At 49.2% G+C, this 24,392-nt stretch overlaps 1 protein-coding gene across 2 annotated transcripts; it reads right to left on the bottom strand.

Moving 5' to 3' along the window:
• KPNB1 (karyopherin subunit beta 1) lies at window positions 1–24,392 on the bottom strand. 2 transcript variants are annotated; one of them, XM_071728289.1, is made up of 22 exons: window positions 23,957–24,392; window positions 23,617–23,675; window positions 20,663–20,845; window positions 17,910–18,110; window positions 15,708–15,860; window positions 14,634–14,693; window positions 14,234–14,323; window positions 12,898–13,008; window positions 11,400–11,501; window positions 10,150–10,374; window positions 9,546–9,737; window positions 8,304–8,434; window positions 6,942–7,089; window positions 6,527–6,598; window positions 4,180–4,324; window positions 3,705–3,787; window positions 3,222–3,329; window positions 2,818–2,961; window positions 2,629–2,734; window positions 2,231–2,345; window positions 1,473–1,634; window positions 1–773 (listed from the first exon to the last, which is right to left on the bottom strand). In XM_071728289.1, coding segments are annotated over exons 1-22 (2,631 nt in total). In that variant the 5' UTR covers window positions 23,997–24,392; the 3' UTR covers window positions 1–772. The 2 variants fall into 2 exon arrangements, with proteins under 2 accessions (XP_071584390.1, XP_071584389.1); XM_071728288.1 differs by lacking the exon at window positions 1–773 and having other exon boundaries at window positions 1,469–1,634; window positions 23,957–24,300.

The raw sequence follows: 24,392 nt of genomic DNA, 5'->3' as shown, positions 1-24,392 counted from the left end.
TTTTTTTTTTGTTTTTTCCCCTCTTTTATTTCTTACATCTCTTACGCCGCATCAGTAGACTGAACCTCAGTTAGTTTTATGAAATGCAACAGCTAACCCTTTTTTTTTTTTAAATTTTTTGTTCTTTTTGTATTTTTTTCTAGCTTTTTTTTTCTTTTTTTTGGGTTTTTTTTTTAAGTGTTTTTTTTTTTTTTTTGGGAAAAAAGATGAACTGCAATGACTTGAAGTTGAGAATGTGGCCTCATTCACACACACTCACTCCTAAGACTGAAAATTCTTCACCCCTCTCTGCTCATCCCGTGCCCCGGCCGCAGACCCAGGCTCCAGCACTCTCTCCAGACCTCCAAGAGCACCAACTTTGAGCCTGGTTTTCTCCTCATTTTTCCCCTCTGCGCCGGCCACGACGGTGAAGCCAGTCCTGGTCTGGTGGAAGAAGTGATTCCCTCTCTCCTTGCTGGGACAGGAATGGATCCTTCCCTCTTCCAGAAGCTTCCAGGTTTTCCAACAGGAGTCAGCGCTCAGCTGGCTGCCACGCTGGGGTTTTCCATGTGCTGTGGTGGTTTCAAGCCTCACTCACTCATCCTCTCATTCCCAAACATTCAGCATCCGTGCACACTCCTCACTTCTGGGTTGGTTTGTTGGATTTTGTTTCTGGTTTGCTTATTATTATTATTATTAAATTTTTTTTTTTTTTTTTTCGCCTCAAAAGATTGGAGATTTTTTTTTTTTCCAGCGGGGGCTCTGTCTCAGGTGTCATCCCAATGCTAACAGATCTGCAAAAGAAAAAAACAAGCAAACAAACAAACCAACAAAAAGGACCATTAGAAACCAAGCAGACAACAAACAGATCCAAACTTCACAGGCAGGAGATGAAAGCAGCAGAAAGGGGGAAAAAAATGGACTCAAAGGGAAAGAAGTGTGGAAAGGAATTAATTAATAGGATAACTTATTAGGAACCAACAAAAGGAACTAATAAGGAACTTGTTGAGGTGGGTGACAAAGCTGTCACAGGTTTATTCTCCCAACATCACCCCCCTCCCTACAATCTGCTCCTTTTAAAAGGTGCTTTAGAACCATGGACTCAGGGAAGGGATCCATATGGATCACCTGGTCCCACCCCTGCTCCTGGCAGGACCCCCTGAAACTGACCCGTGACTTCACATCCTCCAGATGCTCCCCAAACCCCAAACAGGACTGAGGAACCACCAGGCTCCAATATTTGCAGGAGCACAGCAGGGTGACAGATTCCACAAAGCAAGAACCCCCAAAAATCTGCAGCCAGGTGTGCACCCCCCCTCTCAGTCTGTGTTTGTTCTGCCAGACAAAGCCACAGATGGGGCTTGTTGACAGAAAAACAACTGAGAAACAACCTTCTAGGGAACAAGCTTTAGTGAAGCAGCTCCTCCAGCCTCAGGAGTTTAGCCAATTTCCTAATTATGCAGCATGAAAAGGAGGTGGGTGTCATCCCTTACCAAGCTTGGTTCTTCAGTTTCCTCAGTTCTTTAGTTGCCCAGGTAGCAAGGGTTTTTGTTTTGTTCGTCTTGGATCTTCTTCCTTCAGTTAGCAGTTCATGTATCATGGGTCTAGCTTCTACTAATTTCAGGACATCTTTCCCAAAGGCTGTACACAAATCCCTGGAGAAGAGAGGGAGAGGTTTGGAGGCTGAGAGCCACAAGCAGATGTGGTGCCAGTACCATTCTGAGCAGCTCTTGCAAGCAAAAAGAAATCTGACTCACAGCTAATGTCCTTTTTAAAATGCTGCATATGGTCACCAATTTCAGCAGGAAGAGAGCTGAATGGTTTTCTGAAATTCTGACTAAACAGAGAAGCTCAAGCTCCTGTCCAAAGACTGATTCCCCCTGATGCTCCTCTCAGCTCCCCCTAAATGCAGCAGAAAAGAATCCAGCACTCTGACCCAAGCTCCTCCAGAACCAAGGAACTGAAGGTTGGGGTGGGTTATTTTTTAAGTTCAGGCCATCCCTGCCAAACCCTAAATCTGGAATTTCTGCTGACCCACACCCAACTTTCACCTCTACCTCCTGCTTCTCACCCTGTCACTCAGAGGACCTCACCACTTCACACCTTGTGTTTAACATCCAACACCAGGCTGCAAAACCCCAGAACTGATGTTAAATGCTTCAGACAGTCAGGAAAAAAAAATGAAAAATGGAGTTTCAGACACAAAAGCTGACGTGGAGGGGCTTGAGGGGGGAGGACAGGGGATGCTCACCCGATGAGGCCAGCAGCACAGGCCACCACTCCATCGGTGTGATCCTCATCTCCAGCAATGTGGTCAATGTAGGAGAGAATAAATTCCACCCTGGGCTGCACCAGCATCACATCAGCTGTAAGGAAAGGGCTTTGTTACAGCAGGGGCAGACAGGCTGCCAGATAAAAGGGATCCCAGCACAACCCAACCCACCAGAATTAGGAGGAAAACTGCTGGAGGAAGGAGGGTGAAGGGCTCTAAACCCACTCCCTGCTCAGGGCAGCAGAGTGTTTGCTCCCACACAGATGGGAATGAACAAGGATAAACCTCTGGATGGGACAATGGGACAATGGCCACGAGGCAGCTTGTCCCAGGTTCCTCCCACCTCCCTCAGCACTCCAGGCACACCCTGTACTCACGGTGAACGTTTTCCTGGTCTCCCTTCAATCCCTGGACAATGCCAGTGTAAGCTTCCAAGCAGCCCTCCCTCAGCTCGTTCAGGTAATCCACCATGTCATAGTCAGACTGGAAAAGCAGCAGGAAAACAGCTCAGGAAAGGCCCAGGGATGGCTTTCCCAAAAGAGCAGGAGGCTGCAGCCCTGCCTTACCTTATCCACCTGTGCCTGGGAAGCCTGCTGGAGGGTGTTGAGTACCACGTCCAGGTACTTCTTGAATTCTCCCCCAATGGCAAGGGCAATGTCCCCAAACACTGAGAGGATCTGAGGCTTGACAGACCTGTGGACATTTTCATTCTGGAAGAGATTTCAGCACCATGACACTCAGTTGCAGTTCTGTTCCAGTGAGGAGGGGAGGAGCTAATAAACGTTGCCTTGAAACTGTAAATCCTAAACCCCAATAAATTTGGATCCCATTCAAGTAGTAAGCAGGAAGAGTTGTCAAACACGAGATCTTCAGAACATGCCTAACACTTCAGCTTCTCCCACCTCCCACTTTCTTCTCAGTGTGCAAGCCAACTGTTACTAACTGGGCTAATGAGAAGGTAAACACTCACCCCCAAGTTCTCCAGGAGCAGCTGCATAACCTCATCACAAAAAGGCAAGATGTTGGATTGCAGGGCTCTGCATAAGTCACCCACCAGGCCCACTGTAGCCAGACAAACCTGCAACACAGCAGCAGACACCCACCCAGGGAGTCAGTCACCCACCCCCCCTGAGAGCCTGCACCCAGCAAAGGAGCTCAGACCCCCCCCTGGGGCCCTGCTCTGAACCATTTTTATCAGAAAGATGAAAAAAGCTGAGTTCACTTCACCAAGGGGTGACAGGGACTGGGACAAATGCCACCAAGTGCAGCATCCACCCCAGAGGTGCCACCACCAAGGCCAACAAATATTCAGAGCCCCTGTGCAAAGCCAATGGAGATCTCCTGCTGAATTACACAGAAAAGCTTAAATTTGTTGTTTCTGGGGCTGTGATTTGGGTTTCCTCAGCAGCAGCTGTGGGACTGTGCAGAGTTTAAGCCCTGGTCTGACCTCTACCTGGTACTCAGCATAATTCTTCAGTCCAATGCCAAGGAAAGGTTTGAAGGCATCCATGTACTTCAGGAACTCTCCTCCTAAGACTGTGAATGAAAAAAAAAAAAAAAGCATAAGTGAACTAAAATATTTCTGTTCTTCCCCATTTTGCACTGAATTTTGCACTGAATTTTGCACTGAATTTTGCACTGAATTTTGCACTGAATTTTGCACTGAATTTTGCACTGAATTTTGCACTGAATTTTGCACTGAATTTTGCACTGAATTTTGCACTGAAGCTGTGTTATAAATGGAAACCAAACCATTCATTCAAACCCAACCAACCTGTCTCTGAGATGTGTGGTCAAAACCACACCTTGAGCAAACCAGGAACTAATGATGCTTTTTGGGTTGGTTTGGGTTTGTTTTTTGGGTTTTTTTTTTTTTCCAGATTTCAAAAGAGAAGGAGCAGAACCCTGCCCTGCAGAGCAAGACTGACCTTCAATCAGGGTGCTGACTGCCATCAGGGCATCCTCCTGCACACCCCCTGAGCCTGCTGTGCTCTGGAACATTCTCAGCAGTGATGCCATCACCACATCAGAGATCTGCAGAGCATCCTGGTGCTGGACCTTCCGGAGGACATTCTGGGTGGGAAAGGAGGGAAATTGTCACTGCTCCCATCCCTACAAGAGGCTGAACTGAGCCCTTGCCTCTCCTCTCTTAGCTCCCAACACTCGTGACCACGTTTGCTGGGCTGCTAAAAATGAAGCTGCTGTTTGAACTCTGCTGCTGCAAAAAAAAAAAAAAAATTCTGCTTTGTCAGTGAGAGCCCAAAGTCCCATTCAGTTTTTTGCTGCATTCAATTTTTTTTTTTTCCAGCTACAGAACAAGCTGAATTTACCTTTCCTGCTGCATAGGCTGTTCTCCTGGCTTTCCACTTGTAAGCTGGCATTAAATGTGACCAGCCCAAATTTGAGCCCATGATAAAAATAAAACAAAAAAACAAAACAAACAAAAAGCAAAGCAAAACAAAACAAAAAAAAAAGAAAAAAAAGGGGGAAAGAAGCAGCCCTTTTCCATCCCAGCAACGTGAACAAAATCTCCTCCTGCCATGGGGAGGGTTTGCTTCTAAAACACAGACTTCAACTTCAGAAATATGCCCTAAGAATGTCCTTACTGCAGTCAAACCTCTCCTGCCTAAAAATAAGAATAAATTAACATTAACCAAGGTACAACAGGGTTAACAGGGACAAGTTTAGCAGTGAGGTGTTTGAGAAGCTGAGAGCAGGGTGTGGGGCACAGAGGGGCAGGGAAACACCCCAGGGAAATATAAATACCTGGGATTAACCTGTAGGGTTCTGACCAGCCCTTTCAGCATGTGGACTACAGGCCACAGCTTTGCTGTATCCTTACTGAAACTAAATCTGCATTTTCTATGAAAAGAGAAAGGCTGATTCCTCAGCCTGCAGAGGGAAATTATTATTTCGAGTCTGTTTCTTCCAACTGAGTCACTCCAAAAAGATTGACTTTGACTGTTTAAATAATTGGTCTTGGTCTTCTTGTTTCATTTCAATATTAACAAATGTTTTTCCTCTGCTGGATGTTCATAATTGTATTTCCAGCTGTAGAGAAGAAGTATGTAAAAAAAGTGGTGTATTTGACTATTTAACACTGAAAGAAAAAGCTCCCTGGGGATTTTTACTTGGTGGTGTTGAAGTGTCTCCTGCAACACTGGGAATGCTTCATGTTCAGGTTTGGTGATGAAAAACACAAGTCAAACCCAGCAGTTTAATTCCACTGACACATCCCAGTTAAAGCCTGCCACAAGGACACATTATCCCCAGCTCCCCACGAGTTGAAAAATAACCCTAAAAAAAAAAAAAAATTGGAGAGTGAGAGCTGCAGCTGAAGCTACCAAACCCTGAGCAAAGAGGGATGGAGTTGATCATTTCTCAGAACAAATCATGGAGACAGCACCCAGGAGACCTCCCCTGCCTTGGCTCCAGAGAGGGGGAAACTAAACCTGAGGGCTCCCTGCCCTGGGCCAAGAGGAATGGAGGAAAAACTGGAGGGAGCAGGTCCCAGCACCCAAAGGAGTGAACCTGAGCCAAGACAGGAACTCTGCTCTGCAAGAAAATGTTCTTTTTCCTCTCTGAGCTGCAGGGATGCTGGGTTTGCACCTACTGAGAGAGTTTGAAAGCAAAGCCTCCAAAATGTTAACAAACAGGAGCAGAGTCCTGCAGGGAAGCTGCAGAGGAGGGGCTGATCCATCTCCTGAGCACTTTTGGGGTGGATTAAAGAAAAAAAAAAAAAAAGGGGGCAGCTGTTTCCAGTGGACTTTGTAGGAGGAAGCAATGAACCAAAATGTGCTGGGTACCCCAAGTCACGTGGGCTGCTCATTACCAGATGTTTTAATTTCAAGGACACTCAGTGCATTTTAATTAGTGCCATTTTAAATAAGAACACCAACCACAAGAGGCAGATGAACAAATTAAAGCTGTTACGGAGTTTTTTTGGGTTTTTTTCCCCCCCCCCCCCTCTGTGCCAAGCAAAGGGATTGTTCAGCTTGCAGCCAACATAAGAGGCAAGCTGGAGGCACACACAATCCTTTACTTGCTGCATGCAGTGCTCCTTATTCAGATTGCCCTAAATTCCCTGAGTTGTACCCTACTGAAGCCTTCTGAACCTTCTATCACCTCCCACATGTCAGCTGGGACACCAGATCCAGTTTCCCCATTCAGCTCTCACCAACAGGACCAAGTCTGCACCCCCAGGGGCAGGGAGCTGGCTCCAAACCCCATCCCATCCCTTCCCCCAGACCCCAAACCCAGGAGGCAGGAGCTGACCTGTAGAGTAGCACAGAGAAGAGACTGGAGATCATTGAACTGGATCCTGTCAGAAGTGCTCTGGATGTGAGACTGAAAAAGAACAAAACCCCAGGTGTGAATCAGAAGCCTCCTTGCAGAGCCCATGCAAACCCCAAGGTTCAAGGTGTTGTTTCTACAAATCTAAGACCAGAAGTACTGGGTCAGAATCATAGAATTAAGGAATCATGGAATCAGCTGGGTTGGAAGGGACCTCTGAGATCATCAAGTCCAGCCCTTGAAGGTTAATGTATTTATAAAAAAAACCAAAAACCCCAAACCACCATGTTTTACCATAATAAGTCAGCACCAAAACTTGGTTTTGGGTTTTTTTTTCCTACACCAGCTGACAGCACAGCCCAAGGATGACAAGAGCTCCCCACTCAGCTTTACCCACCTCCATCTGCAGCACTTGCTGGAGTCGTTCCATGATGACCAGAGTTGTCTTTTGGACAGCAGGGTAACAGTCCTTGGCACTGTTTTTCACTATTTCCATCAGAGATTCATATGCAGAACTCCTCAGGTTATTCTGGTGTCCATCAGGCCTGGGACAGAAGGAATTAATTTTATTTGCAGCTCTCAGTGCTCAGGCTTGCTCAGAAACAGACTTTTTTTTTTTTTTTAATTTAGTAAATGGGTAACAGGTAAATATTAGTGACAAGCAGAAGGACTTGCATCCCTGTAGCCCAGGACTTTAAAGTAAGTAAATTTTGAGAAATCAATCCAACAATTTTCCTCATTCACCATTAATAACAATTCCCAACATCTTCACTCACTGGCAGCAAGCACAGGAGCAGAAAAAACCCCAAACCCAAACTCTTGCAGGGTGCTGCTCCCCTGCCTGGGACAGGACAGTCCCAAGAGGTGAGCAGCAGACATTCCTGCCTGCCTGACATCCCTCCCAGTCCCAGAGGGTTAAACTGGGAACAGAGGCAGCTGAGCTCTGTGCTGAGATGAGTGATGGGCTTCCTGGAGCCTTGAGCTAGACACCAAGCTCCTGGGTGGATGTAAATTAGAGAGAAGAGCTCAGAATTTGAAGTGCTCAGACAGGGAAACCATTTCAGAGGGTGCAGTCCTGCAGCAAAAGGCTTTATCTGACAACTGAACTGATCCAAGGATTGAACTCTGGAGCTGTCAAGACTGATGTGACCTTCAAGGCAGAACACAGCTTCAGCATTACCCTTACTTGTGCATCTGCAGAGCTGAGAAAAATATTTTGCCTCATCTATTTATATTTCAGCTTAGATGGGGAAAAGGAGAGTTCTCCAGCCTAAGTAGGTCCTCAGCTCTTCTGGGAGTACCTGGTGCTAATGGAAGTGACTGTGACACACCAGGAACAACCACAGCATGGAAACAGCCACAGGAAAAATAACTGTACCACAGACACACTCATCCCCTGCTGCAATCCTGAGCCTTCAGTGCCCTCCTGGCCAACCCTGCAGCTTCATCACCACTGCACAACCACGTGCAGAGCCCTAAACCCTGCTCAGAAACTTCAAAGTGAAGCATGGAGCAAATTCTTCTTGGAGAAAACCCCAGGCTGACTAAAAGGAGTCAGAATCCTGAGAAATGATTCTGTGGGAATGGCTTTCTTCCTGAGGATTAGCATCCTATATTCCATGTGATAACAGAAAACAAACACAAAAAACCTGGATGTGATAAAACACCACTCAGATCCAAGCTGCAACAGTTCTGAAGTCATAAAGGAAAAAAAAAAAAAGTCTCTTTGCAGAGCTGAAGGCAGGGGGGTTGGGGTTACCTATCTGCAGTCTCCAGAAGTTTCTGGACTATTAACTCAAAGGAGGAGGACAAGCAGTAGGTTGCTGGTTCTTCCTGATCATCAGCTACATCTGCAGCTTCATAGGCAGCTTCAGCAAGACTGGAGAAGGCCTGGAACACACAACCAGCATTCAGAAAAATACACCCCAACAGTCTGCATTCTAGCAGAACCTCCCCCCACCCCCCAGGACAATCCCCAGACACGTGCAGGATTAACAATTCTTTCATTAACTTGGAGCTCTGGTGCAACAGTGGTGAAAATTTCCAAGATTTAAACCACACAACCCCAGAGATGTCTGCAGGGTGCTCCTGGCCTCAGCAACTGAACCAAACTGAACCAAGGGGATTGCTGGAACCTCACAGGGTGTGAACAGATCCCACCACTGTCATCATCCCCACCAGTCAAAATCCTGGGATGGTCCAGAACTGAGCAATTTTGTGTCTTAGAGGTGGATCAGGTGAGTTGGGAGCCTCCTGATTTATAAACATCCAGCACTCAGCATCCTCAGAAGACAAAAGCCACATGGACTTCTGCCAGGATCAAGGGATTGGGGGAAGCTTTGGTGCTGACTGCAAGCCTTCAAACCTCTGGAATACTGAGAGAACAAAGTCTGTCATTTCTAAAGCTTGTTTTGACATGCAAATCCTCCTCTCTTGCTCAGTTCTTATTGAGCAGCTCTGCTGAGAGGCAGGAAGGGACAGATCCTCCTCAGAGTGAGGGATCAGACACACATCAGGAGTAATGTGCATCAAGACTGAAGGCAGCAAAGCAACCCCAGGGACTGCAGCTCTGGAAGTGAACAAAAAACATCTCATGCTGCTTGCTGCAGGTTCTGGAACCAGTGCAGGAGGGGAACTGGGTAATGGGAATCAAGGTATCTTGATTCTTCCTTCAAGATGCTGAAGGCAATCCAGCTGCCTCCAAGAAAAAAGCTGGAAGTCAGCATGTTTCCTCCCAGCAGCTATCACACCTCTCATCCAGGACATTCCATAGCAATTTCAATCAAAAGGCAACTTCTACACTCAGTGAATATTAGCATTTTTCTCCTTAAAATCCCTTTCTTCTTTTATTCTTTCCTCCCAGAGCCACGAACCAGACTTGAGACAACTTCCAGCAGCTGCTGATGTCCAAGCTACAAATCACCTCAGAAAATCCACCCAAGTGTGGGGGTAAATATCCCCCCCAGGTGTACAAATGTCCCAGAGCAAGGGACCAGCTTACCCAGCAGACATTGGAGGCCACCCTGGGCTCAGCACTCAGTCCTTCCATCAGACACTGGAGCAGGGGGGCAAGGTAAATGTCATTGATGGCAGCTTCAGGGAGCATCTCACAGATCCTGCCCACTGTCCAGGCTGTTGTGTCTCTGACCACCACACTGGGGTCCTTCATAAGTTCTATTAAAGTTGGCATTGCCTAGGAGGAAAAGGGGAGGTCAGGAGAAAAAAAGATGTCATCAGGTGCAGTGGGGAGAAACACAGCTCTGCTGCTGCTTCTGATTTCCATGTTTAATGATTTGCCTCTGAGAGAGGGGAGGGGAGGGCAGGGAAGGGTCAGTTAGGAGATTGTTCCCTTATTTTAAGATTTACAAAGTTATTTCCTCCAGGAGGAAAAGCCTGTGCTGAAATCCTGCCTGTCCCTGTGATTTAGAGCTATGTAACCCAACCACCTGCCCTGGAACTGCTGAATTTCTCTAAAACATAATTACAGAGCCTCATTCTTTTGATTTTCCTCAGATTAAGAACCCCGTGCAAAGCAGGGCTCCTCCTCCAAACAGACCAGAAAGCTTCTGCTCCACAAGCCCCCAAGAAAACACAAGGAATATTACCTGTATGACTAGTGGTTTGAGCTGGTTTGGCTCTGGTCCTTCCAAAATGCCCCCAAAAGCCATGACAGCTGCATCTCTGTATCTCCAGTCTGGGTTTTTGATGTGTTCTTTAATAAAGGGCAGCACATGAGGAACAATGTCATCTTCACAGCAGGTTGCCAGGAGCATCAGGCAGACTCCTGCTGCTTTGCAGGGGTTCCAGTCATCATCATCATCATTTTCATCCTAGGAGAGGAGCAGCCTTGGTCAGTCTGAGGCAAAAGATCCCTTAAGAATCAGGAAAAGCCATCTCCTTGGACCTACTGCAAGCACTGATCACCTCCTGGTATATTCAGAAATTAATTCAGGGCTGGCAGTGCTTGCTCCTCTGCCAGAGATGCAGCTCCCAAGTTATCTGCATCCTCTGGCCCCTCCCATCCTTCCAAACTGCTTTTCTCTTATAAAAAAAATGAGATTTCCAGCCTTTGGTCCAGGCCATCAGCTACCAGAGTGACCCAAAACAAAGAGCTTCTTCCTCCCCTGCCTCTCAGCTGAGCCCCTCTGAACCTGGGTACCTTCCACTCCTTGGAATCTGTTTCCTCTCTCCTCTGGTAATTGGCACTTTAGAAACTTCCTGCAACTCTGCATCCAAGCAAAAAGTGATACAGAACAACCAGGGAAGCAATTCCCTAGATTCTTTAGGAGAAACAAGCATTTTCCCAGCTCATTGCCACAACCCAAACCAACTCTGCCTTGTGTGGCTTCATTAACAGTTTTATTTTTTAATTAGTGGCTCCATTAGTCCTGATGAGCCTGTGGAACACAACCTGAACCAAGTCCCTGTGAAGTGCCTGAGAGGTACTGAGTAAACATGGACTTCACAGTTCAAAAAGTCAAGCTCAAGAACCCCAGAAACTGGATCCCTGATGACAGAGCTTGAATATTGGGTTTGAATTCACCAACGTTTTGTTAGGAATCCAGATAAGGAGCCACCCTCTTCAGAACCCATAAACACAACCCCTAAACACATGTGTTAAGGGAATTCAGCATGCAGGCTCAGTCTCAGCCCTAGAACATGATGCATCATCCCATCAGAGTGGTGCATGATGTCTCATCACAGACCAAGGACTGCCAGGACCCCCAAAAACTGCCCCAGGGGTACCCAAAGCACCTTTGGGACCACAGAGCAGTGACCACCCCTGGTCCTTTGCTCCTCTGGGCCAGAAGCAGGACAGGTATTTTCACCATGCCCCAGGGATCCTGCAACTCACCTGTTTTGTTAATGTTTGGGTCAGAATTGGGACCAAATATTGTAGAGCTCCCTTGGCATAAAATTTGCTCGTGTGCTCTGGAGGCCTTCCTTGTTCTGCTGCCTAGAAAAATAAATAATAATAATAATAAAAAAAAAAGGGTTACAAAATGATTCTCAGCAGCTTTAAGGCATGAGGACTGAGTTAGGAACTCCAGATCTCTTTTGCACTTTCCTTCCCAACACACAACTGGAGTTACAGGAGCCTCAAGGACACCCTGCACCAACCCCAGTTACAAATTCAGTATCTGAATTTCATTTGCCATCCCCTCCTCACATGGTACAAACACAAATATTTTCAGTTTGCAGTTCCCTGTAATTAACAAGTGACCCCAAGCTTAAGAAGCCAAAGGTCTTCAGCACATAAATGAAACCTGGGGGCTGCTGACTGTCCTTTTATCCTTGCTTTTTTGGGGCATTTCAACAAAAATATGTATACAGCTATTTTTAAAGATGGATATGATTCATCCAGAGCCCTTCAAAGTTTCAGCTATTATTGATCTCCACAGCTAATTTATGCAAACAGCATCTGCAGGCAGAACAATATCCCAAATTCATCCCCAGCCTCATCCATTGTAAGGGATAATGATCACTTCCATTTCATCCCATAATTTTATACTTAACTCATAAATAATGTATTACACAGAATCAGTTTGCTCACTGGGGTAGGACTAAGTTGCTCAAGCCTCTCACAGACCCCAAAATTGTAGCAGAGCCCACCAGGCCTCCCAGAGAGCCAGGAAGTCAGGCAATGCCCTCCCTGCACCTTTATCCCAGTGATTCAAGCTCCTGTTTCCATGAAGCTCAAAGAAAATCATGATCCTGAGCATCCCCTGGCATTCATCCCACTGTGCTTGGGATGTTTGCTCAATGCACACTTGGTTTAACCTGCCAGGAGGAGCTGGAGTTGGGAACCAGGTACCTGTCAGAGCCCATCTGCAGCCAACCTGGACTCTGTGGCACTGTGTGTTCCCACCAAACCTGTCACAGAACCTCTGTCTGCAATTCCCAGCCAGGCTGCCACTAAAACCATTTTCCTTTCCCTTAAAAAAAAAATCAATCCAGCCTGAGCTGGTGCAGGAAGCACAAGGGGTTATATCCAAACCACCCTAAGAACCTTTCATCAGGCTACGGAGCCTCCAAAATAACCCAGAGGGAATTCCAGCTGGTGGCCCCTGTGCAGCCTCAGCTACAAGCTGTGAAATTCCTTCCAGTGGCAGAATAAATCACCCAAAGCTGAGGTTGGGGTAAAGGAAGCCCCCAGGACACAAACTGGCAGCTGAAAGCTGGGCTGGGGTCCAGGGCCAGCAGCCCCAGGACTCAGACATCTTGTCCCAGAGCTGGACACAGCCCCAGCTCAGCTGCCTCTCTGGAGCTGTTCCACTTGGGAAGTCTTGAAAAGAGAGGAGTTTGGGGTTCCCAAACACAACCAGGGGCACCCAACCCTCTCCTGAGCTCACCTCAGAGGCCTCAATGGCCAAGTCCATCTCCTCATCACAGACGTTGGACCAGAACTCGATCCCTTGCAGAGCCACCTCATCTATGTCACTTTTCATTGCTTCAATTGTTATCTTCAGAAACATGGGGGAAAAAGAAAGGAAAAAGGAAAAAAAGGAAAAGAAAGAAACAAGGAAAAAAGAAAGAAACAAGGAAAAAAGAAAAAGAAAGAAACAAGGAAAAAAAGAAAAAGAAAGAAACAAGGAAAAAAAGAAAAAGAAAGAAACAAGGAAAAAAAGAAAAAGAAAGAAACAAGGAAAAAAAGAAAAAGAAAGAAACAAGGAGAAAAAGAAAAAGAAAGAAACAAGGAGAAAAAGAAAGAAACAAGGAAAAAGAGAAAAAGAAAGAAACAAAAAGAGAAAGAAACAAAAAGAGAAAGAAACAAAAAGAGAAAGAAACAAAAAGAGAAAGAAACAAAAAGAGAAAGAAACAAAAAGAGAAAGAAACAAAAAGAGAAAGAAACAAAAAGAGAAAGAAACAAAAAGAGAAAGAAACAAAAAGAGAAAGAAACAAAAAGAGAAAGAAACAAAAAGAGAAAGAAACAAAAAGAGAAAGAAACAAAAAGAGAAAGAAACAAAAAGAGAAAGAAACAAAAAGAGAAAGAAACAAAAAGAGAAAGAAACAAAAAGAGAAAGAAACAAAAAGAGAAAGAAACAAAAAGAGAAAGAAACAAAAAGAGAAAGAAACAAAAAGAGAAAGAAACAAAAAGAGAAAGAAACAAAAAGAGAAAGAAACAAAAAGAGAAAGAAACAAAAAGAGAAAGAAACAAAAAGAGAAAGAAACAAAAAGAGAAAGAAACAAAAAGAGAAAGAAACAAAAAGAGAAAGAAACAAAAAGAGAAAGAAACAAAAAGAGAAAAACAAAAAGAGAAAGAAACAAAAAGAGAAAGAAACAAAAAGAGAAAGAAACAAAAAGAGAAAGAAACAAAAAAAAAAAAAAAAAAAAGAGAGAAGAGAGTATTTTAGTCAAATTCCTTCTGCTGAAATATGTGCCCCAACTATTGGCCAGCTGGTAGGAGACTGAAGACTGCCCAAAATCAGATGCCAGAGTGGAGTTCCTGTTCCTGAAGACACTGAGGAGCTGAAGGGCTTTCAGCACCTGGAGGAACTGCCCTGACTCCTGGAGTCTCAACCCTGAAACACCCAAAGCTGCTTTTCTGGGTTTTATTAGGAAAAAGGGGCTGGCAGCATGCAGTGGCAGCCAGAGCAAGAAAAACTAATGGGGCACAGGGGAAAACTTTTCCTCTTGGATTCAGAGGAGAAAACCAGGGAGCTACAAGTGAGAAACCCAACTACTCACAGCAAAGAGTGCAGGGCCCATGTATGTCTCCATGTACTGGTAATAAAGGGACATGATCTTCACCAGGTTCTGTAAGGCAGCCACTCGTACCTGGCAGGACAGAAAAGGCACCAAAAATGAGACCTTTCCCAGGGCTTTCAAACCCCAGCAGGAGTCATGACCCAGCCCTTCTGCTCTTCCCTCCACACCACCCAAAACAAGCAACACAAACACTCCCAGGAGCTTTAGGCACACAGCTCATTTTCCCTGAGTGCTGTGTAACCATTTAACAGAACACTGCTGATTTCATGTTCCATTTTTCAGTGTTTTTTGATGCTGCTGTTTTTTTTCTCTGCCTGGGAAGGGGCAGTGACAAACCAGGCCACTCACTCTCACCCCCCTTGTATCAGTTTTCACTCACCCTTGTGTCTGGACACTGTGTAGCTTCACACACTACTTGCATAATAAAGTGCCTTTCAGACTAGAAAAGGAAATAAAAGGAAATTAGAACCATAGTACAAAAGCACTGAAATCTTTGCAAACCTTTCTGCTTTGTACAATCCCTCCCAGAGCACTTGTAAAGATCAAGGAACAGCCCAGGTCCCTGTTCCCAGCAGCACTTCAGAGCATTTATTTCTTCACCTAAGCAGGAACCCCAGGCTGCACAAAACAGGAGGATACAGAGCCAGAGACACCAGCTTTAAAAAAAAAATAAATTCCCTCAATTATTTTGGCAGTAGCTTCAAAGAAACCTCAAAAACTCAGTCAGGACTCAAGGGGCAGCACCTGGACATGGCTGCATCCCAGCAGAAGGAGCAGCCCCAGAGGAATTCTGTCTGGATGGATCAGGCAGCTCCCATCACAAATTTTGGAAGCTCCAGTCAATCCCCATCAACACTGAGGAGCTGACATGGGGAAGTTTTTGTTTAAAAAAACCTCCAAAGCTGAAGGTTCAGTATTAATTCCACCTTCCTGGTATTCTCCTTGGTAAAGACTGAGAGACTTAATCCAAGAAGGAAAAGGAAAATCAATAGGAAAATCTGACTCCCATTCCAAGGCCTCTGTGCTGAAGACTCTTCCAGGCCTTCCTCCCCCACCAATTTTCAGAGGCAAAGTTAAATCTGGATTGCTGCCACACCACTTGAAAGAAAATGCTGATCCAAGCTGCTGCTCTTGCAGCAGCATCAGAGAGCAGAGTCTGATAGGAAGCAGAGGATCTAACAGGCTGAACTCTGGGGCCAGTTCAGATTTATCCAAAAAATAAAAATACAAAAGCCAACCAAGTTTCCTCTCCCCTCTCTGAGGATCCCCCCAGCATTTCTGCATTGCAACAAGAACACACTGGGTTTGGAGCAGGAAATCCAAGTCTCAGCTGCAAGAGAATTGTGCATCAAAACTCAGCGTGGTGCATGAGGCTCATCACAGACCATGGATTCAGCTCTCCCAGGTTTTTGGGCCCAGGAATGATGCTGCTTCCCCCTCCTCCTCCCCTCACCTCTTTGTCAAAATTTGCTTTGGTGAATTCCAAAGAGTTCAGGAGTGCATTGGTAGCTGCAAGCTTCACATTGTTGCTGGGCTCTTCCTTTCTCATTCCCTGGATGATGGCTGTCAGGATCTCATTGGATTTGTCCTGAAGTTGCTCTGGATCCTACAAAAAGTGTTGGTAAAATCATTTGCCAGCTGAACAACTTCCTCTGGATTTTAAAGTGCCTTCAAAGTTTGATCCTGAAAGGTCCAAGCAGAAGCTCTGGGCCACCAAGTCCCAGGAATTCACAACCCATTCCATCCTCATAGCTTCTGGGACAGAAAAGGCTCAGCTCAGCCCAAAAAATCCAAGTTTTTCAAGTCAGAAATGCCAAAGAAACTCCCAATCACAGGCCAAGAAGCTCCCCAGTACCTGACTTCATTTGATGAGCAAGATAAAAGCAGAGAGTGGTTTCCAATTCCTTTCCATGCCAGGCAGAGCTCTGCACCAGCACTGCTGGTTCTGATTTTTATTGCTGGTTTCCAATCTTTTTTAAACTTGGGGCCTGGACCAGCAGCCAGGACAGGAAATTGTCCTCTGAAGCACTCAAGGAATAAAGCTGTGAACCCAGACTAAAGATTTAAGCTCACCATGAAGGATAAACCAAGACTGCAGGTTCCCCAAATAACTTACATTCAAATTTATCCAGCAGTTTCCCAAACCAGATCCACAAACTCTGCCACAAAATGTGACTGACCCAAAACTGAGCACCAGGCCAGGACATCCCAAAACCCAGAGGCCAACAATCCATCCCAGGAAACCATGGACACAGACTCAGGCCTTGCTCAGACTTGTCCCAAACACCACTCCATTTTTCCTCTTTTATTTCACTGACCCTCCCCAGGGAAACCCATCCCCTGCAGCCTGATGAAAAGAGGCAGAAAACACCAAAAAGAAGATTTCTCTTGTTCCCTCACTCCACCCAACCAGCCCCATGTGCACTCTCCAAGGCATTCACCAGAAAAGCAGGAGCTAATTTTGGGTTTTGGTGCAGGTCAGGCAGCAGGCAGGGTTTTCTGCAAGTGATTTCCATCAGACACTTGATACAACACAGGGTGATGGTAAAACTGTGAGACCTTGTGGAGAAGGTGCCTCAAGGAGTGAAAAAAAAAAACAAAAAAAGCCTTGGCTGGGCATCAAAAATTCCAAAATTAGGAATATGGAGACTCCTCATGCAAGATGAGGGCAGCTGTGAGGTCTCCCCAGCAGTGAAAGGGATCAGACAGGTTGGTAACACAGCCCATGACCACAGGGATGTACAGACTGGAATCTGCATTTTGGGAAAGGTGACCTGGATTTGTGCTGCAAAAACAGGTCAGTCCCTCCAGAACCCATCCTGGGGGGGGGTCTGACTGCCCATCACTCTGCCAGCACACACAGAAACATCACCAGGGACAGGAAGCCTCTTCCAGAGGAAGGGAAAGCTGGGAGGGGGGGTCCTGGGAAGAGAGGGGGGGTCCTGGGGAGAAAGAGAGGGGGGGGTCCTGAGGAGAAAGAGAGGGGGGGTCCTGAGGAGAAAGAGAGGGGGGGTCCTGAGGAGAAAGAGAGGGGGGGTCCTGAGGAGAAAGAGAGGGGGGGTCCTGAGGAGAAAGAGAGGGGGGGTCCTAGGGAGAAAGAGAGGGGGGGTCCTAGGGAGAAAGAGAGGGGGTCTTGGGGAGAAAGAGGGGGTCCTGGGAAGAGAGAGGGGGGTCCTAGGGAGAAAGAGAGGGGGGGTCCTGAGGAGAAAGAGAGGGGGGGGTCCTGGGAAGAAAGGGGGGGTCCTGGGAAGAAAGGGGGGGGTCCTGGGAAGAAAGAGAGGGGGGGTCCTGGGGAGAAAGAGAGGGGGGGTCCTGGGGAGAAAGAGAGGGGGGGTCCTGGGGAGAAAGAGAGGGGGGGTCCTGGGGAGAAAGAGAGGGGGGGTCCTGGGGAGAAAGAGAGGGGGGGTCCTGGGGAGAAAGAGAGGGGGGGGGTCCTGGGAAGAGAGGGGGGGTCCTGGGAAGAAAGAGAGGGGGGGTCCTGGGGAGAAAGAGAGGGGGGGTCCTGGGGAGAAAGAGAGGGGGGGTCCTAGGGAGAGAGAGGAGGGGTCCTGGGAAGAGAGAGGGGGGGTCCTGGGGAGAAAGAGGGGGCTCTGGGAGCGATCGGGTCATCACTTCAAAATAAAAAAAATAATAATAATATTTGCAACAGACTCACAATGTCCTGACAGATGTACCCAATGGCCTCCAACGTTGACTCTTTCATGTGCTCTGTGCTGTGCTGGTTTGTGACATTTGCCACCAGCTGGGGGATGAGCTCTGGCCACTGGTTCATGGGGATCTCTGCGCAGGCGATGCCGGCCACGCACTGGGAGGCTGAGCTGGGTCTGTAGGTTTCTGTGCCCAGAGTCTGCAGCACCTGCAGGGAGAGGAGCAGAGGTTTGGGGGCTGTGACCAGGGACAGGCACCACCTCACCATGGAGAGCTCAGGGCTTGGAGAATCATTCAGGTGGGAAAAGATTCCCCAGGATCATCGACCCCGGCCCCACGGTGCCAACCAAACCCCCAGAGCCACCCCCACGTTCCTGGGACACTTCCAGGGATGGGGACTCCAGCCCTGCCCTGGAAAACACTTGGCCACTCCCTCAGTGAAGGAATTGTTCCCAGTTTCCAATCTGGACCTCTCCTGGCACAACTTGAAGCCTTTTCCTCCTATCCCATCCCACCCCATCCCAATCCATCCCATCCCACCCCATCCCATCCCAATCCATCCCATCCCATGATGTGACCCCTTTCCCAATCCAGCAGTTTCTCCTTTTCCCCACTGGAAATGAGCAGGGACAAACCCTGTGGCCTCAGCTTGGCCATGGCAGCCCCCCTGGGGAGGTGAAGCTCAGCTCTGTCACCACACCTGCTCCAACATCCTTTAAATCCCATCCCAAAGCCACACTCTGGGACACGAGCCACCCCTCCCCACACCACAAACTGCAAAAAGCTGAACAAACTGTGCCTGAAAAATCCTCCCCAAAACACCCAGCTGCTCATGCCAAGATAACCCAAAGAGGACTGAATTATTTATCATTTTTTTCCCTTTTTAATTGCCATCAGATGACTGATTTTTTTGTATACATCGACAACATTTCTTTAAAAAAGAAAATAACAGAGGGCAAGGGGTGTGTTTCTTTTGGCATTCCCAGTCCTACAGCTTCATTTTCCACAAATCCACTTCACAGACTCTGCACTTCCAATGCAACTTGTCACAAGTCACTAATAACCTGGCTTTGTTCCCCCAGCAGCAACCTGACAGCTCCTGCTGAAGAGTTTAGGTTCCCCCTCAGCTATTCCCAACAGCAATAAAAGGCTTAGGGCTGAGCAAGTGATGATGACACAACTTAATTCCAAACACACCTTTGCTTCCATCAGCCCCAAAAAAAAAAAAAAAAAAAAAAAAAAAACACTAAGGCACCTGTTCTGCCTTTGCAAATCCTGAACTTGAACAATCAAAGAGCAGAGGGGTCCTCAACCAACCTCCCCCTCTGTGAGAGTTTAACAATATCAGTTCCTATTCAGAACTTGGCAATTTTTTACCCATATTCCTGTACAATTTGCCAGCCCTGTGTAAAGGTGTTTTCTGACCCAGAGATGCTGATGGGAGCTGGAGCAGAGCTGAGGGGCTGCTCCAGTACCAGAAATCCCAACCCAACCCCTTCCCAGGGGAGGTGACACCAGCTCCCACCAGAGCCCCCTTGGAGGAGGATTTCCAGGTGGGAATCCAACAACCTCAGACTTGGGGCTTTTACCCTCAGAATTCTACAGATCAAAGCTGCTACAGACAACAGAGGAACTGCAGGTTTTAGGGTGGCTTTGGGTGGGAAAGGGCCTCACAGCTCACCCCCTGCATGGACAGGGACCCCTCCCACAGCCCAGGGGGCTCCAAGCCCCATCCCACCTTCAGCAGGGATGGGACAGCCCCTTGGAGACCACCCCATGGATCATCTAGGTGGTCTCCCTGGTTCCTTCCAACCCAAATGATTTAAATCCCATCCAGTCCCAACCCCACCCATGGGCAGGGACCCCTCCCCCAGCCCAGGGGGCTCCAAGCCCCATCCAAGGTGTCCATGAAAGCTTCCAGGGATGAGGGAACCCTAATTAATGCTCCTTGACTTAATGGAATCCTGGAAGGGTTTGGGTTGGAGGGGACCTTAAAGCTCCTCCAGTCCCAAGGGGACAATCCAGGGACACCTCCCCCAGCCCAGGGGGCTCCAAGCCCCATCCAAACCTTGGACACTGCCAGGGATGGGGCAGCCACAGCTTCTGGGGGCACCCTGGGGCTCAGCACCCTCATCCCAAAGGATTTCTCCCTCCCTCCCTGCCCAAGATCTCCTCTCCATCTCCCCTCTCCCAGCTGCAAACCCTTCCCCCTCATCCCATCCCTCCCTGTCCTTGTCCCAAGTCCCTCCCCAGCTTTCCTGGAGCCCCTTCAGGCACTGGAAGCTGCTCTAAGGTCTCTCCCTTCTCTTCTCATGGAATCCCAGACTGGGTTGGGTGGAAGGGACCTTAAAGCCCCCCCGTGCCACCCCACCCATGGTCAGGGACCCCTCCCCCAGCCCAGGGTGCTCCAAGCCCCATCCAACCTTCAACACCTCCAGGGCTGGGGCAGCCACAGCTTCTGGGGGCACCCAGGGGCTCAGCACCCTCCCATTAAAGAATTTTATCCCCATGTCACACCTAAACCTCCCCTTTTCCACCTCAAACCCATTTCCCTCCCCCTACCCCAACACAAAACGTTCCACAGCAGCTCAGCTGCTGCTGCTGTGTCTGAGCAGGGGGAGCAGAGAGCCCAGTGGCTTCCTCCAGGTGGGAAAGGATGGGGAGGGGGTTGGAAATCATCCCTCAGCGACCACTCCACCCTCCCCCAGGTGAGGGAAGAAGCCCAGGAAGGGGCAGAGCAGCCCCAGCCCCCCCACTTACATAGTTCTTCACCTCCCTGCGGGCGTTGGCGTCGATGGCCAACCATCTCTGCTGGTACTGAGCCTTGATGTCAGGGTCCTTGGAGGTCAGGGAGTTCTTGATCTGCAGCCCAGCAGCCACACGGGCAACTTGGCTGTTGCCAGGGTTTGCCAGGACTCGGGAGAGTTCCACCAGGAAGGTTGGCTGGGGGAGAGAGAGGAGGGCTCAGCACCCACCCTGCTGCGGGGGGGGGAAAAAATAAAAAAAAAAAAAAAAAAAAGAAAAAAAGAAAATCCCACCCAGCAAACCCAGAGCATCCCCTCCCTCCCCAAAGCTCCTTCTCTCTCTGCAGGCCCAGAGCCAGAGGCTGCCCCCACAGCTCTATCCCCAGATTATGGGTGTTAAGCTCCTCATTACAACCCCTGGAATAAGCAGGCAGTGACTTTGCTGGGGGGGTTTTGTCAGCTTGAGAGGTTGCTGCCACCTTCCCTGCTCCTGCCTGCTTCAGGTGCTCCTGAAAACATTACTGTTTTGTTTATGTATCATAATATATGCAATATAGCATCATAAGAGACTATATTATAAAGTATTCATAGTAATATTACCATTATCTGTATGTAATATAAACTATATCCCATAATATACTACATTATGAAGTATTATGAATTTTATATTATATTATGAAGTATTCCTAATATTATTACTATTATCTATATGTAACATACACTCTGTACCATAATATACAATATTTTCAACTATTCCTAATAATATTCCCATACTATCCTATAACATTCCTAAAAACAAGACCTAAATAAACCCCCAGAGCTCAGACACCAAGATCTGCACCTCCTGGATGAGCAGCAAACGTGGCCAAGAGCAACTCTGCCACTTTTTTATTTCCTTGTTTCCAGGCCAACACCCCAGCAGCAAAACAAGAGGAGGGTTCAGACCCAGCTGCAGCCCAAAGAGGGGGGGATCACAAACCCCTCTTCTCTGCAGCCAAAAAAGGGGGAATGGGAGTGCTGCCCCCTCAAAAAAAGCACCTGTGTGGATAAACACAACTTGTTTTGGGTGAGAAATAGTGAGAAATGGATTAAAGCCCCCCCTGAGCTGGCAGCTTCACATTTCTTCCCCCGGATCTGGGTGAAGTTTCAGCAGTGAAGCTTTCAGGGCATCAAAAAAGGCATTTTTAAGCTTAAAACTTAATTTTCAGAAGCTCAACAGAAACACAGAGCCCGGGATCTTGGATTTCCCATTTTCAGTGGCCAAGTAAAGCTCTTAAAAAACATTTTATTGAGGTTTCCCAGTGCTCCTCAGCATTCCAGCTGCACGAGAAGTGACACTGGTGAGTGCCAGCCAGAAAATCCTCTGATATCTTAGTGCAAGAAATAAAACTCCAGAGACCCCAAACTAAAGCTCTCCCCAGCCAAGGGGGCTCAGGTTTTACACCCCTGGTGGTACCAAAAGTGAGGATCCAGCCAAAAGGAGTTCAGGGGATGGAATCAAAGCATTGCTGCCACCTCTGAGGAGAAAACTGTGCTCAAAGGTGAGGAAATACACCTGGATTTCTCATGAGTTCAAAAAAAAAAAAAAAAAAAGCCAAAAAACCACCCAAATTTCTCTTCTTCTGGAGCTCTAAGATTAATTCTAGAAGCATCACATGGAGCCTTCCAGACTTGAGACTCCAAGCAGCTGCAGATGTGCACGACCTCAGCTCTCACACCTACAGAAGTGTCAGGAACAGCTCAGAAAAGGCTCAGAATGAGCAGCAGGGAGGAGGAGGAGGGAGAGGGAGGAACAAAACCCCCCCCCAGTGGGGAGCATCTCCAGGAGAACTCTGACAGCTTGGGGTGCCTGACCCACAACCTCCTGCCCCTTCCCACCCCTTCTCCAGGACCCAAACTCCCCCCAGCCCACCCTGGGGTCAGCCCTGAGCCCACCTCCCCCCCCCCAGGAGCCCCCTGAGGCTTTTCCTGAGGTTGGGAATGGGATGTCCCGTGTCCCCCCCCCACTCCAGGACACGTTTTCAGCCCCAGGATGAGCTCTGCTTTCTGCCCTGGCTTTTTCAAGGCATCAAATAGACACAAAACCTTAAAAAATGAGAATTTCCCTCTGCTCCCTGAGCCCCAGGGACCCCCAGGTCACCCCAAAACCCCCCCATGGGGGCTTCAGCCAACCCGGGGGGGAACCCCGAGGCTCAGTCAGCAGTGACCCAAGAGAACCCAGACCCCAACCCGACCCCAGGGTGGTTCTGAGAGGTTCTCCAGACGCGGGCAGCACCAGAAACCCAAACCCTGCCGCTTTTCCCGCTCACACCAGTACAGACCAGTACAGACCAGTACAGACCAGTGCGTGGCAACTGCGGTGACCAAGGGGTGACACCCCCTTCCCCCCACACGCAACCACCGCACCCTGACCCCCCAAACCCCCATCCCCCCGCCCCGCGGAGCACACGCAGCTTCGGCTTTTTATTTTTCCTCATTTTCCACCTTTTTTTCCGGGACATTTATTCCCCCAGCAGCTCCCCCGTTGGGCTCAGCACAAACCCACAAAGCTCCCTCCCCTTCCCGGGGGCTGCTCGGGTGTCCCCGTTACCCTCTCCCTACAGGGAGGTTCGGGGATGGGGCGGTCCCGGTCCCGGTTCGGGTCCCGGTTCGGGTCCGGGCGGCGCCCGGGGCAGCGATGGCCGCGGCCGCACATGGCCCGGGGGCCGCTCCCGCGCTAAGCCCCGCCCCTCCGCCCGGCGCCGCCTTCCTATTGGCTGGGACGCGCGGCGGCCGCGCTGCCATTGGCTGAGGCGGGCGGGCAGGCGCGGGCAGGGTGGGTTGCGCTCCATGGCGGTTCGGCCTGACCGGGCGGGGCGGGGATGAGGGGGGGGAGGGATGGGGGGGGAGGGGAGCGGCCCCGCCGCCGTCCCCCGGTCCCCGCCGGGCCCCAACCCCGCTTCCCGCTGCTTTCCCCGCTTCCCCGCTCACCAGGTTCTCGATGGCCGCTTGCTCCAGGAACTTCTGCGCCGCCTCAAGCTCGGAGCGGTCTGAGGAGGAGGGGAAGGGGGGAGGGGGGGGGAAGGGAGAAGCCGGAGGGAAACCGGCGTCAGTCAGCGGGTGCGCGGGGCCCAACCGCCCGTCCCTGAGGCGCCGCCGGCGGGCACCGAGGCCCCGACACCTCCCCCCGCTCCCCAACGCCCACCCCGCCGCCTCCCACGCCCTCCCGGGGGTCGCGGCCGCCGCCTCAACCCCCCCTTCTCACCCCCCTCAAGGGGTGAGCGGCCCCCGGCCCCGCCCGAGCTCTCCCCCGCCGCCCTGCGGGCCCTACCCGGTGAGACCGTTTTCTCCAGGATGGTGATGAGCTCCATGGCGGCGGCGTGGCGGCTCCGGTCACCGGCGGAGAGGGGAAGGGGAGGGGGAGGGAAAAAGGGTGGGGGGGGAGGGGGGGTAATGGGAAGCGGGGCGGTCCGGGGCGAGAGGAGGGGGAGGGAGGGGAAAGGGGAGAGAAAAAAAACGGGGCCTGCCCCGGGGAGGCGGCGGAGGGAGGGGTCCGGTATGGGGGGGAAAAAGGGGGGAAGGGGGGAGGGGGAGCGGCGGGCGGGCGGGCGGCGGCTCCTGCGGCGGCGGCGGCGGAGGGAGGGGAGGAAAAAAAAAAAAAAAAAAAAAAAAAAAAAAAAAAAAAGAGAGGAAGGGAAAAAAAAAAAAAAAAAAAAAAAAAAAAAGAGCCGCGGGAGAGCGAGGAGCGGGGCCGGCCGCGCGCGCGC

The sequence above is a fragment of the Heliangelus exortis genome, chromosome 29 (genome assembly GCF_036169615.1).
Source record: "Heliangelus exortis chromosome 29, bHelExo1.hap1, whole genome shotgun sequence".
Lineage (NCBI taxonomy): Eukaryota > Metazoa > Chordata > Aves > Apodiformes > Trochilidae > Heliangelus > Heliangelus exortis.
Note: the sequence above shows the minus strand (reverse complement) of the source record. Positions and strands in the feature narration are given on the sequence as shown.

Excerpts from the sequence above, each read along its gene's own strand:
- KPNB1 (XM_071728288.1), bottom strand. The coding sequence starts at position 23,996 with ATGGAGCTCATCACCATCCTGGAGAAAACGGTCTCACCGG. Across the intron at positions 18,111-20,662 it reads GCAGGGAGGTGAAGAACTAT|GTGCTGCAGACTCTGGGCAC; the intron begins GTAAGTGGGGGG and ends CTCTCCCTGCAG. Across the intron at positions 14,324-14,633 it reads CACAGTGTCCAGACACAAGG|GTACGAGTGGCTGCCTTACA; the intron begins GTGAGTGAAAAC and ends CTGTCCTGCCAG.